This window comes from Maylandia zebra, linkage group LG22 (genome assembly GCF_041146795.1).
Source record: "Maylandia zebra isolate NMK-2024a linkage group LG22, Mzebra_GT3a, whole genome shotgun sequence".
NCBI lineage: Eukaryota > Metazoa > Chordata > Actinopteri > Cichliformes > Cichlidae > Maylandia > Maylandia zebra.
Window position 1 is genome coordinate 36,243,519 of NC_135187.1, and position 14,301 is coordinate 36,257,819.

General features: G+C 43.0%; 1 protein-coding gene across 2 annotated transcripts in view; it reads right to left on the reverse strand.

The window, feature by feature from the left end:
- Positions 1-248: 248 nt before the first annotated feature.
- Positions 249-14,301, reverse strand: part of LOC101467506 (retinoic acid receptor beta) — a 278,325-nt gene continuing 264,272 nt past the window's right edge. For both annotated transcript variants that reach the window (XM_012921767.2, XM_004561009.2), the window contains 2 exons: positions 13,799-13,957; positions 249-6,231 (listed from right to left, as the gene is read on the reverse strand). In XM_012921767.2, coding sequence (XP_012777221.2) covers positions 5,993-6,231; positions 13,799-13,957 — 398 coding nt within the window. In that variant the 3' untranslated portion in view covers positions 249-5,992. The remainder of the gene's footprint in view (positions 6,232-13,798; positions 13,958-14,301) is intronic.

Consider the following 14,301-nt stretch of genomic DNA (forward strand, 5'->3'; position numbering starts at 1 on the left):
AAGAAGACAAACTGCTGATGTCAGTTTACACTGACGCTAACACATCTCAGTGCCTGCTCATTTTAAATTGTCTCCAGTGCACACAGTTCAGTGTGGACTGGTTTATACGACAATGAGAGGGACTCAGAACAGGAAAAGTATTAAGTAATGTTTTAAATGAGTAATACGAGGCTTGCTTCATCTTCGTCCTTCAAGCATCTGCACACACCAGTGTTTAAAATAAATATATTTTATTACTTTGCCAGGACAGTTCATGGTAAAGTTAAACAGTATATGAACATAAAAAGTATATGTTAATGTACAAAGACAATATTTATGATGGGAAATGGAAACCAATCAAAGCTTAAATCTCAAAACTTTCCATGGTCGCCTTCAGCCTGCAGCACAGGCTGGATAAATGTACAACACATCCCACAGTAAACTGTGAGCATATCGTCTCATATTAACACAAATATACAAGACTGCATATCGTCTATTGTCTGATGGAAAAGGTGGTGAACTCGTCTGTCCTGGAGGGGTTCCTGGCAGACAAACACGACAGACCTACTGTTATATGGCTGACGGTGAAGTTCACAGTCATGATTTCTGGCTCCTGATTAGCTTCATCTTGGGTTAGACTGATACTCGGGCACTCGTGGAGTTTTTAGACTCCTGTCTTGGTTTTATTCACAACAAGAAAGTAAATCTGTAAATGTACTCTGTACATCTGTAAATCAGCTCCTCGTGACTAACCAATCGTGATCTATCAGATCACCAGTGGCCCTCTCATGGTCAGTGTACAGGTTGGATTGTATTCTAACCTCATGCAAACCAAGTACATTTTCAGAAACCTATCTTCCAAATAAAGTCAAAGAGGAAACAAAAAACAATAAGTTAAAATAAATAAATTAGATGAAATTAAGCACAGAGAGAGAGATCCCGCCCCTAAGCCTCACTACGTCACGGTGACCTGGAGTATGTACAGGGTTAACTTCCTAGCAGGGGACAGATCATCGTTGAGTGTCTGTAAAGGTCCGTTTGAACTTGAACTGATTGTTGGTACAGAATACTGGCCAGTGCTGATTAGTCTTCCCATATCAGTCGAACTCAAGTTCGTACCTCACCTGTGAACCAAGTAGCTGTCAGATGATTGATTCGATTGATTGATGACAGCTAGCTGGCTCCCTGGCTGAGGAATGGCAGATGGAGCTCTGCTGTTTGACATGAACACAAACAGACATCAAACATCGAGAGTTGAGGTGACTCGGTTGGCATTTGTCCCATTTGTCCTAAATGACACGCGTGTTGCATTTTCCTCCTGTCTCAGTGGGAGTTTACATTTCCAAGCACAAACACAGAGCGTCGTTTCCACAGAGCTGCCGACTGGAATGCAAAGCACACAGCATTTATATAACATCTCTGCAGTGAGCTAGATAGTAGAGTACAGTTACATCGGTACGACATTCAGTGGAGACTAATAAGTAATTCAGCACGGTGAGGTTCTTTCCTAAAAGGAACAGAGAACAGTCCCTGCTGCATCCAGGAGCCCGAGGGCTCGTCGATGCTTCGGGACAGGATGTGGACATTCTTCAGCTGTGAGGACTTTTCATGTCAAAATAAAAAAAGTCTCTCACCAGGAGAGCACGTCAGAGAGAGAACCACAGGAGAACAAGTCCTATGTTACATTAAGATAAAATTCCCTAATACTGCACATCATTCTTCTGTCAGACGCCAACACGTCACTCACATCCAAGCACACAAACAAAAAGTTAAACAGCTCAGGTATGATATGTATTTGCAGTGATAGAATCTAGATTTTTAGAACCTGTCCCCTTAAGTGCTGCTTTTTCTGTTTCCGATCAAAGTCACACATTAAGAGTTCCAGATGTGCTGCCACATGTTCCACACGTGGAAACCTGTTCTGAACTTTGGAGCCTTTTTTTGGGACAAATGTCATCCATGTATGCTGAGCGAGAGTGTGGCGTCACAGTTCACCTAATCCAAATCAGTCCACTGAGAATTCATTATTTTAATCTGATGTGAGCCTTCAATAAACTGTGGGAGTGTAAAATGTACAATAGGGAGTGATTTTGAGTCCTTTTGTTGTGCAGTACCAAAAACACATGACAGCTGATGTTGAGTCGATCTTTTTAAATGTCATTGTCAGCTGACGCTTCAATAAGAGCAATGACAACGCATGCAACAGCTGTACTCGCCCACAGTGGACATCACTTTAGCCTTGTGTGAGTGTTTTTTGGGGACTTTGTTTTGTGTTTGCTCGCGTAGTAATCTGTCATCACACACACACACACACACGCACACACCATTTTAAGCATGTTTCATGTGCTATGCATTTGAAATGTAATTTCACAGGATGCAGTGACATGAAAAAGGATTCATGCTTCAAACTGCACCTGGAATGAGTTGGCGTGCTGACAGCAGGGACACGAACTACCAAAGTTTGCACCTCCAAACACAAGAATGTTACAATCTGACAGTATTGATTATGAATACAAGATAAATGTTGCTCTGTGGACCAGCATAGCTGTCACACACTTTCACAGTGTAACCTGCTGTGCTACACTTTCATACCTTTGAGTCACTTTACCAAAGGAATCAAGAATTCAGTTGGTAATACAGAAAATGAAGAAGTATTATTTTCATTTTTGTCTCAATGTAATAGAAAACAGATCACAGAGAGCTGTCCACATATCGTCTGACAAATCATGTGACTGCAGGTCTTCTTCACCGGACTGCAGAATCGTATGAGACTTGAACAGACTGAGTAACCTGTACTGAACACATTTACCATCATTTTCACAGTGTAATCATTTTAACGTCTTATTTGTTATGACTGTTATACTTTTTATAGAATTCTTACACTTGTTGCTCGAATAATGTTTCCAACTGAAACAGGCGGCACTTAGTCCATGCTGTGTGAAAGGAGCCCGGCTATAATGAACTAACTGGTGTCTCTCAAGATTCAGTCTGTCTAAAGAAGGCAAATTTAATGTTATAATGAATGAGGTTTGTTGTAAGACACACTTCTGTCTTCATGGTAAACTCAGTTATTGTACTTAAGGCTCTAGTTTCATTAACGAAAAGACACAAGGATGGTATTGCTGCTCTCACTTTGCTATCAACAAGAAAGCAGAAACTGCTATTGCCCCAAACTGAAAAGTTAGCCCCAAAGGTTCCACGTTATCGAACCCATGTTAGATAAGATGCAGCGTGTGCAGCGTCTGTGCGCTGATCAGGAAAAACTTCATGTCGCGTGTCAAAGCAAGAACTGTGAAGCTCTGCGTGCTTTTATTCAGAATGTGACAAATTAACTGCTCAGCTCAATGCAAACTTAAAGCTTTATTTAAACCTGTTTGACTTGAAATAATTTATTATTAATAATAATAATAATATTTAATTACAGTCTAGATGTAAAATCTGGTTTCAAAATGATCAATGCAGAGTTGTTTAAATCAAACCTGAAACTTGATTTTCTGCATGAATTTTGCCTGCTAGCACAAAACTCTGCCTGTAAACTGTATTTACTGCTGAAACTAAAACAAAAAAGTCTTTCCATCTTTACTGCATCCTCTTTGAAATGAAGAAACACATCTTTTTCTTTAAAAAATTGTTATATACTTTTTGTACTTAATTGTTTTAAAGTTGAACATTGTGCTGTGTTTGTGTTTGTGGGGCGATCGTGGCTCAAGAGTTGGGAGTTTTCCTTGTAATCGGAAGGTTGCCGGTTCGAGCCCCGGCTCCGACAGTCTCGGTCGTTGTGTCCTTGGGCAAGACACCCGTTGCCTACTGGTGGTGGTCAGAGGGCCCGGTGGCGCCAGTGTCCGGCAGCCTCGCCTCTGTCAGTGCGCCCCAGGGTGGCTGTGGCTACAATGTAGCTTCATCACCAGTGTGTGAATGTGTGAAGCACTTTGGTGTCCTTAGGGACTAGTAAAGCACTATACAAATACAAATACAGGCCATTTAGTCGTCGTTTTGTTTAGTTATATAGTTACAGCTACTCATCAAAGCTTCACCATGTTTATGTTCACAGTCAGTGAGATTAATATTGGATCAATTGTCTTTACTCTGCTGACTTAAGAGGGATGAAAGTCTATCAATGTAAAGAGCTCGGTCAGTGTTTGGGGTCTTTCCACAACACACCCCACTGTGTGCTTTTTACATTAGTGTACAGTTGTCGTGTGTATAGCATTACCCCCGTGTGTCACTGATTCAAGCAAGGGACAGAAAAAGAGGTTATGGAGCTCTTCTCATAAGGCCATAATAGATGCACGCACACTTGGCAGTGCATGTTGCTAGCACTGGAGTCACTGATTAGGCTGACATTCAATCATTCATCGCTGCTAAGCTAATGTAGGCTGGAATCAAACAGGAGGGTTAAGCACAAATGTTAGCACAGCTTGCTGACGGGGAAAACAGGGACTGGCAAGAGACATTGGAAGTCTTATTAGCTTGTTTTGCACTGTGGTTCTTATTAGCTTATTTTATGACAATAAAGTAGGTATTCTATCCTATTTCAATCACCAAGTTACCTGCTAACACCTGACTTAAAATAAGTGGTCAGACGCAGGAATTACATTAAAATTAGAAGTAACATTATCATCCACAACTAAAGTCCAGTTAAGCAAGTAGTTTGTGTAGCTTTCCTATGCAATGAAAGGTCACTGCCAACATTTCGACTGTGCTAACTTTCAGCTTTAGCTCCAAATAAAGTTAGCAACAAAGCTAGTTATTTAAAGCATAACTTAATGACAGTAATTCTTTGTATTCTCAGATTTCATCAGTGAGTACAAGTTAACACCAAAATAAAATAATCTGTGATAGATTCTGCCCGGACTGACTTTCTTCAAATGTTCCTGGTATCTTGTTGAAGTATCTGAGGTGGAACTGCAGCCATAGACTCAGTTAAAGCCAGGAACTACCTCTCTGTTCTACACAGAAGGCTAATCTGACACTGTGGAAACAGATGGCGAGAACACATGGAATCTTTTTCCACGTTTTCCAGTTATTCTCTCCCAGTTCCAAAGTGCAAACAATAAAAGAGAATCTTGGTAAACCTGAAGTATACTGTAACAGGGAAAAGGATCTTATGTGATCAAACCTCTGGTATCTGTCATCAGCCTAATTTCCCTAATCAGTTCTGACAAGAGCCACAAAATGAGTTGATTTCATAGACTGGTGCATTCTCAATCTAACCTTCTACATTAGGTCTCAGCAGTTTACCTGGAAGGTTGAAGCAGAAGAGACATGACCGATCTGATCAGCGTGTATCTCCAGGCTTCTGCTCTTGTGCTTTCCTCCTTCGAGGAAACAAACGAACAAACTTGACGTCTGGATGTACACTTATTCACGGAGAAATGTGAACCCAAAACGGTTATAAAAGATAAAACGTTTTAAATATAATAAGAAATATAAAATATTAGACTTCCATGATGTCTATATGCTGTAACCTTCTAGATAACCTTTTGAAGGACTTAAAATGAGCCCCGCTTTAATCCTCGATGTGTCACCTCAGAGACAATGAATAAAGCACCACAAAATTCATCTTAGAAACAGAGACCTAACCATTCAATGATATGTACAATGCATATGTGACAACGATACAAGAGAAGAAAACAGATGACAGAGAAAGACCGAGCGAACCAGAGAAAACACTTATCAAACTCCCGTCATGCAGATACGAATTTACACAGGAGACCTGAGGAGTATTATCTCTGCTGGTTTGTGAGAGCGATGCCCTTCCTGTCACAGTCCCAGAGGCATGTCAAATAAGAGCTCGATTCAGAAATGTACACAAAGCAGGGATCCTTTGAGACCTCTGTGTTATATTCTTTTCAATGAAAGAATTTTGGGGAAATTGGAGAGAAAAATAGGGACAAAATGGACGGAAAATGGAATATCAAGCTTAGGAGTCAGGTTAGGTAGATTTTAAGGGATGTACATCTTGCCCATGTTTTTGAGCAAAGTAATGCCAGAGAGTTTCCCGGGGTGCCTCCTAGGGCTCGATTCTGGGTGGTGTGGCAGCACCCTCCTCGTTGTCTGAGGAATTAGGGGATTCCACAGTAGCAGCATCCTTGCTGCGACTTCCCTTGCTGTTGAGTCTGGGCCCCACCTCAGCTGAAGTACTGCTGCTGCTCTGGCTATCTTGGCCCTCTGAGTTCTCCAGCATCTCCTGGATTAGCGGTGGCATGGAACCTGGGATCTCCATTTTTAGAGAGATGACTCGCTCTGCTCCTGCAAGACCACGGTAGGAGAAAAACAGTTTTGAAACTGGAATATAAATCCTTAACATCTATAGTCCTTTTCTCAATATCAACCATATAATACCTAAAATACTAGCAGTAGGGATGTGCACAAGTAGTCGACTGATTGTTGCTGTTATGTACGAGTCGTTTAATCTGATGGTTTTACATTGTAACTGATGCCGATGCTGGTAGATTGTTGTTTCATAAATGTTATGCAGCCATTTGCTACCAGATAGAGCATCTATGTTAGGAAACGCCATAAATCTATTAATCCAGGCCTGAACATCATGTTAACACTGCTATCGTTCTCTAAAGGTGAAAGAATGAGATCGCTGATATAAGCAGCTGAAATTAGCTTTCTCCAATGGGTGGATGGGCTCTCCCTTATTAATAGTGTGAGGAGTTCAGTCGTGTGGGGGGTTCAGAGTATAGCTGCTGAGCCTCCACATAGAAAGGAGCCAGCTGAGGTGGTTGCCTCCTGGCCTCTACTAGCCAGGCATGTCCTACAGGAAGTAGACCCCAGGTAAGACCCGCAGATCCCATCTGGGTCACGCTGCATAAAAGTTATAAATTGACTTGCATGTAATTGACTGATAAATAAATAATCCCATTGAAACCAAGACTGATTGATGCCCCAATCTTATGGCATCAATCAATCAATCAATCAATCAATCAATCAATCAATCAATCAATCAATCAATCAATCAATCAATCAATCAATCAATCAATCAATCAATCAATCAGGGACAAGGAAACCTGCACAAAGTTGGAATGGGCTACTAAACAATCACTAAGCTCAGTGAAAAGGTGAGTGTTAACTGTAAATGCTTGTGCACTAAACCTTACTTAGCCATGGTCACGTGACACAGTGTTTCGAAATATCAGCACTTCAGAAGCTCAACACATTAAAAATGTCAGTATTAAGTGTCCCATTCCCACAATTCCTGATTAAAATAGAAATAGCAGAAATACAAAATGCTGTTGGTCTGGAGCTCCATGCAGGATCTCACTTCATGGGGCGAAAGGTGGTGGACTAGCCCAAAACTACACAGTTGGAGCTTGTTAATGATCTGAAGGCAGTTGGAACCACAGTCACCAACAACACCTGATGTATTTTGTAACGTATTTTGAATACTTTGGATTACTTAATATATTATCATGCTTTTTACAACTACATGAATGTGCTATTGCTGTGTGATTTATTACTGAAGGTTACTCTCCACACCAACACCAGCTAGATGTTTAAATCTTAATATAAATGAGTAACAGTAGGTGGACATTAGGTAAGGCTGCACTTTTTGCAGTGATCTCGTATAGAAAACTATTCAGCGCGTATATAAAACAGGTCAGCGGCTCCGAACCGTAGTAAAGGGACCTCTGGCTAATACGTCGGGTTCGTGTCGGGCTCGTAGCCGAAAACTAGTTTTACTTTGTTGTCTGGGTCAACTTTGCTAGCGAGAGACAGAGAGAGGCGTTGAAAGGCTGCTGTTGGACATACAGTAACTGTAACGGAATACAGTTACTCATATTTTGTATTTTAAATACGTAACGCCGGTACATGTACTCTGTTACTCCCCAACACTGGACACAGTGAACATCTAAATGATTCAGAGAAGGCTTCCGGTCAGATGAAACCAAAGTCAAGCTCTCTGCCATCAACTTGACCCGCTGTACAAATACACAAAGAACACCATCCCCACAGTCAAGCACAGCGGTGGAAACGTGCTGTAGGACTACTTCACCTCACTGAGGGGTCAATACTGGCTTTTTGTCTTTTCCTTTTAAAGGCCTAAACATATCTATTAAAAACCTTGAAGATGCACTGGATGAATGGATAATTTGGTTGTTTGTGAACATTTTTCTTTTTTAGCATGAGTCAAAAATCCCTTGTGATGGCCAAAAAAAGAGTGGCTTTATTGTCATTTCAGGGATGTGCAGTAGTACAGCACAGAGTGAAAAGAAACAACGTTCCTCCGAGACCCTGGTGCTACATATGACATATAACGGACAAACACAAGACTACGTAGAGTGTGAAGTTCAAAAATTGCAAGAAAACAAGACAAGACAGTGCAACACTAAACAGAACAGAATGATACAGACACAAGCAATGGAAATGTGCAAAATACTGAGTATTGTGCATAAAGTAACTTGGTGTCTGAAGGTGTGTGTGTGTGTGTGTATGAGATACTGCAGGTAAGTGCTTGGTAGTGACGTGTATGAAGGTATGAGTGTGTCAGTCCAGTCACTGAGTGTTCAGGAGTCTGATGGCCTGGGGGAAGAAACTCTTCCACAGTCTGGCATTGAGGGCCCGGATGCTCCGGTAGTTCTTTCCAGAAGGCAGCAGGGTGAAGAGTGTGTTTGAGGGGTGTGTGTACAACGCTGGTGGCTTGTAGGGTATTGCAATCCAATACGGTGCAGTTACCATACCAGACAGTGATGCAGCTGCTCGGGATGCTCTCAATAGTCCCTCTGTAGAAGGTGGTAAGAATGGATGGTGGGAGATGGGCTTTTCTCAGCTTCCTCAGGAAGTAGAGATGCTGTTGGGCCTTCTTAGTTATGGAGCTGGTTTTGAGGGACCAGGAGAGGTTCTTTGCCAGGTGGACACCAAGGAATTTGGTGCACTTGACGACCTCCACAGAGGATCCATTGATGTTAAGTGGACAGTGATCTCTCCGTGCTCTCATGAAGTCAACAATCCTGTCTTTTGTTTTGTCCACGTTCAGAGACAGGTTGTTGACTCTACACCAGTCTGTTGTGCGTCCTCTCCGTATGCTGACTCGTCGTTCTTGCTGTTGAGACCCAACACAGTCGTGTCATTGGCGAACTTGATGATGTGGATCAAACTGTGCATTGCTGCACAGTCGTGAGTCAGCACAGTGAACAGCAGTGGGCTGAGCACACAGCCTTGAGAGGCTCCAGTGCTCAGTGTGGTTGGAGATGCTGTTGCCGATTCAGACTGTCTGAGGTCTCTCCGTCAGAAAGTCCAGGATCCAGTTGCAGAGGGAGGTGTTCAGGCTCAATAGGCTCAGTTTTCCAATCAGGTGCTGAGGAATGATTGTGTTGAATGCTGAACTGAAGTCTATGAATGGCATTCATACAAACGTGTCCTTATTGTCCAGGTGGGTGAGGGCGAGAAGTAAGGTGGTGGCGATGGTGTCGTCAGTTGATCGGTTGGGCCGATAAGCGAACTGCAGTGGGTCCAGTGTGGATGGCAGCAGGGTCTTAATGTGCCTCATGATGAGCGTCTTGACTTCATTATGATGGGCGTGAGTGTAACGGGGCAGGTAGTCATTGAAGCAGGACACTGGGGACTTTGGCACGGGAACGATGGTGGTGGCCTTGAGGCACGTTGGGACAACAGAAGATGTCTGTGAGGACAGCTGTCAGCTGGTCTGCACATTCTCTGAGCACTCTCCCAGGGATGTTATCTGGACCAGCAACTTTCCGTGGGTTAACTCTGCGAAGATTTTTCCTCACATCAGCAGAGGTCAGACACAGAACCTGGTTTTTGTGAGGGGGGTGGACTTCCTTACCAACACATCATTCTGAGGGTCAAAGCGTGCATAGAAGTTGTTCAACGCATCTGGTAGGGAGGCGTCACCATCACAGGCAGGTGTTGTCTTCCTGTAGTTGGTGATGGCCTGGATGCCCTGCCATATGCGCCACATGTCGCCGCTGTCCTGGAAGCGGCTGTGGATTCTTCTGCCATGCACGCACTCTGATAGCTCAAGACAGTTTGGCCCTTGCTGTTACAACTAAAATCCTCCAGGAGGCACAGCACCAGCTGCTCAATGAATGAGTGAAACAAACAAATTTTACCATCGATGTGCTAAAATCTAAAGAGGAGCAGATCCAACAGAGACTTGCTTCGGCTGCAGTGATCGGATGCTGTACGCCCGATCACTGTCTGTCTGTCGTGGTGAAGAGAGAGCTGAGTGTAAAAGCGAAGCTCTCAATTTAACAGTCGATCTACGTCCCTACCCTCACCAATGCTGTGCTGAGCTGTGGGTAGTGAGCGAAAGAACGAGATCGCGAATACAAGCGGCGGAAATGAGCTTCCTCCTAAGGGTGAGAAGTTCAGCCATCCGGGAGGGGCTCAGAGTAGAGCCGCTGCTCCTCCACATCGAAAGGAGCCAGCTGAGGTGGTTCGGGCATCTGACAAGGATGCCTCCTGGGCGCCTCCTGCGTGAGGTGTTCCGGGCATGTCCCACCGGGAGGAGGCCCCGGGGCAGACCCAGGACACGCTGGAGAGATTATATCTCTCGGCTGGCCTGGGAACGCCTTGGTGTTCCCCCAGATAAGCTGGAGGAGGTGGTGGATGGGTGGATGGATGGAACATTGCAGACGTGGAAACAGAGCAACTACGGGTGAAATTTTCAGCCTGTTGCAGTAATGCAAAGCCCCCAGCATCCAACAGGTGCGGGGGGCATCTGTTGGATGAACGAAGGCACTGACATCACTTAGTAATAAAACAACATCATCATCCTTCTGGCAGACAAGGGTAGGTGCACAGTTCTGTGAAGCATGTGGAGGGGTGGGAGTGCATAAGTGTTACTTCTTCCCACTGCTTTTTGAGCACCTGTTGTAGTAGAAGATAGTATTTTCCTTCCTGTGTGTGTGCTCTGTTTTGTATATATGCTTGAAAAAGCTTGAAGATATAAAATTGGATGGTTAGCTGTTTCAATTTAGTCCTGTTCAGTTTTATTTTATTTATTCAGCGCCAAATGACAACAGCAGTTGCCTCAAGGCACTTTATATTGTACAATAAAGACACAACAATAGTAGAGAGAAACCCCCAATAAATGATTCCTTTGAGCAAGCACTTGGCAACAGTGGGAAGGAAAAACTCCCCTTTGGCCAAAATAAAACCTGAGCAGAAGCAGAGCAGCTATCTGTCGTGACTATTTGGGAGTGAGGGGAGGGAGAAATAACAAAAAAACACATAGTGAGTAAAAAGGGTGAGTGAAGAAGTACTCAGTGCATCATGGCAGGCCACTAGCAGCATAAGCATACTGCAGCATAACTAAGGGAGGACTCGTGGTCACCTGATCAGCCCTAACTACATGCTTTAGCACAAAAGAAAGTTTTAAATCTTAAAAATAGAGATAGTGTCTGTCTCCTGAATCCAAACTGGGAGCTGTTCCACAGAAGAGGGGCCTGATAGCTGAAGGATCAAAAGTCAAGTCAACTTTATTTGTCGATTCTGCCACATGTACAGGACATACAGAGAATAGAAATTGCGTTACTCTCAATCCCTAGATAAATAGCAAATGAACATTTAAATATATTTAAATATAAAAGTGATTAAAAATGCAAGTAAAATAATTAAAAAGTAAAAATTTAAATAAATACAATTTTACATATAACAAGAAAGCTATATAATATACAATATAATGGGTAAGTGACATTGAGTGTAAACCAGGCAGAGTAGTGCAAATAGGCAAATAGTGCAAATGGAGATTTGGTAATGTACGGTAAGAGAAAGTGTAACAACAAAGTCTTATGAGGTAATGGCAGTCCAATGCTCCACAAAGTGACTGGTAACTGGTGCAGGCCAGTGAGTGAGTCAGAGAGTGTGTGTGTGTGACAGAGTTCAGTGAGACCATGGAGGAGAGAGGGGAGAGGGGGCAGAATCGGGAGGGAGTTAAGCTTCCTGACAGCCTGATGGATGAAGCTGTCCTTCAGCCTGCTGGTCCTGGCCTGGAGACTCCGCAGTCTCCTCCCCGACGGCAGCAGCTTGAAGAAGCTTTGCATTGGGTGCGTGGGATCAGCCGCTATGCAAAGGGCTTTTTTAGTGAGACGGGTGCTGTAAATGTCCTGGAGGGAGGGGAGAGAGACACCAATGATCCTCTCTGCAGCTCTCACTATGCGTTGGAGGGTTCTATGACAGGACGCATTGCAGGCTCCAAACCACACAGTGATGCAGCTCGACAGGATGCTCTCGATGGTGCCTCTGTAGAAAGTGTACATGATGGGGGCTGGAGCTCCTGCTCTTCTTAGTTTGCGGAGAAAGAAGAGACGCTGCTGTGATTTCTTGGCCAGTGCTGTGGTGTTGTACGTCCAGGAGAGATCCTCTGTGATGTGCACACCCAAGAACTTGGTGCTGCTCACTCTCTCCACAGACGCTCCGTCAATGGTCAGAGGAGCATGTTGGGTGTGCATTCTCCTGAAGTCCACAACAATCTCCTTCGTCTTCTCCACATTCAGAGAGAGATTGTTGTCAGCACACCACGTGGCCAGGCGTCTCACCTCACTTCTGTAGTCGGTCTCATCCCTGTTGCTAATGAGACCCACCACCGTTGTGTCGTCCGCAAACTTGATGAAGAGGTTGGAGCTGTATGATGGAGTGCAGTCATGGGTCAGCAGAGACCCTATAGTCTACAAGTAAGCCAGCAGAAGAGAATAAAGTGCTCTATTGGGACGCTATGGTACTACGAGCATCATAAGATGGGGCCAGATTGTTGAGGAGGATTTTAAATTAGATCCTGGATTTAACAGGAAGAAAAGCCAATATAGAAGAAATCTGTTATTTTTGTCGTGTATATGCAAAATAAAAAGATGTTCACAAACATGTTTACAATTTCCTAAAATATAGTTATTTGCAGCATTTCATCATTATGTTTAATTCAGTTCAATTTTATTTTTAAATGGCAGCAATTCACAAAAGCTCATCTCAGTGCAGTTTATACTGAAAGATAAAGACATCACAATATTAGACAATCCTCTGCTTCCTCTTCGACGTCCAACGTGATCCTGGAGACGACTAGCCGATGCTTCACATGTGTGCACATTCCTCCACTCTTGCACAGTGGGAGAAATAATTATTTGGAGGTGTGGAGAGGCCTACCCAGTGTCCAGACCTCAGTCTTTTAGAAAAATCAGCATGAGATCAAATAATTATTTCCCCTACTGTAAGCTGTATATATCTTTATATCTTTCCACCAAAGGATTTCAAAACTTTCCAAAGAGCTACTATCAAAGCTGTGTCGTGTAACAGCACCTCAACCCAGCTTTAATCATCATTGTCTCCAAAACAACAACAAAGCCTGAACCACCTTAGTGATGAAGAGATGGAGAGTGAGCAATCAGTTAATAACCTACCTTTGGACCGTTAACCATTTCGGCTCAAGCCTTTTAATTAGGTTGAATTTGTTTTATTATTATTATATTTTAATATACATAAGATGTAGGCTGGACATGAAACAGCATATGCATTATTCAGCAAATACTTCATATTCAAATACATTTATATGAAAGTAAAGCAGCTCAACCTTAAACATGTGCAGCAGTAATATGGGGAATCTTCTATTCTTTTTACTTTTCAGAGTTTTATGTGTCCTGAAGTGTTTTCATGATGTTTTATTTAAAACCACTTTTATTTCCAGCTAATTTTCAGCTAATAATAAATGATCTTTGGGGATATAGCAGATATTTATTTAACTACAGTGGTACTAATAATGCCTTCCTGTAGCTGTCACCACACAGCACTTTAAAAACATCACTTTGCTGATTGTAAGCTCAATCATCACCACACGGTACGCTAATGTCCACCCTACCTTTAGCACTGATACTGCGCAGGTCGGTGATCTTCATCAGGGTTTTGGGGAACATGTGTGGTTTACTTGGCCGACGCTTTCTCACATAGATCTTGAGAGCTTCAAGCAGTGGCTCCTGCAGCTGGTCCACTTTAGAGGGCTCCTCGAGATCCTGACGATCTGATACGCAGACAGATGCACAAAACACGTCAGACTTGAGGCTCAATTAGGACAAATTCATATATTGGTTTTATATGATATAGACAAAACTGAGGCGATTATATGTGATGAAGTTTGGTTTGATTTAGAAGAAAAACATTGCAAACAGAGCTGTTCAGTCGGGTTCAGTGTTGTCTTTCAATAGCAGCAATGATCTCAGTGTACCTTAAATTGCAAAGTTAAAAAACCCTTTAATATAAAAGAGAACAACTCAGCATTTGCTCTCACTTGCGTCCTTTTCCGGACATCCAAAGTTATCCTGCAGACTACTGTTCGATGCTGACTCTTCATATCACCTTGCAGTC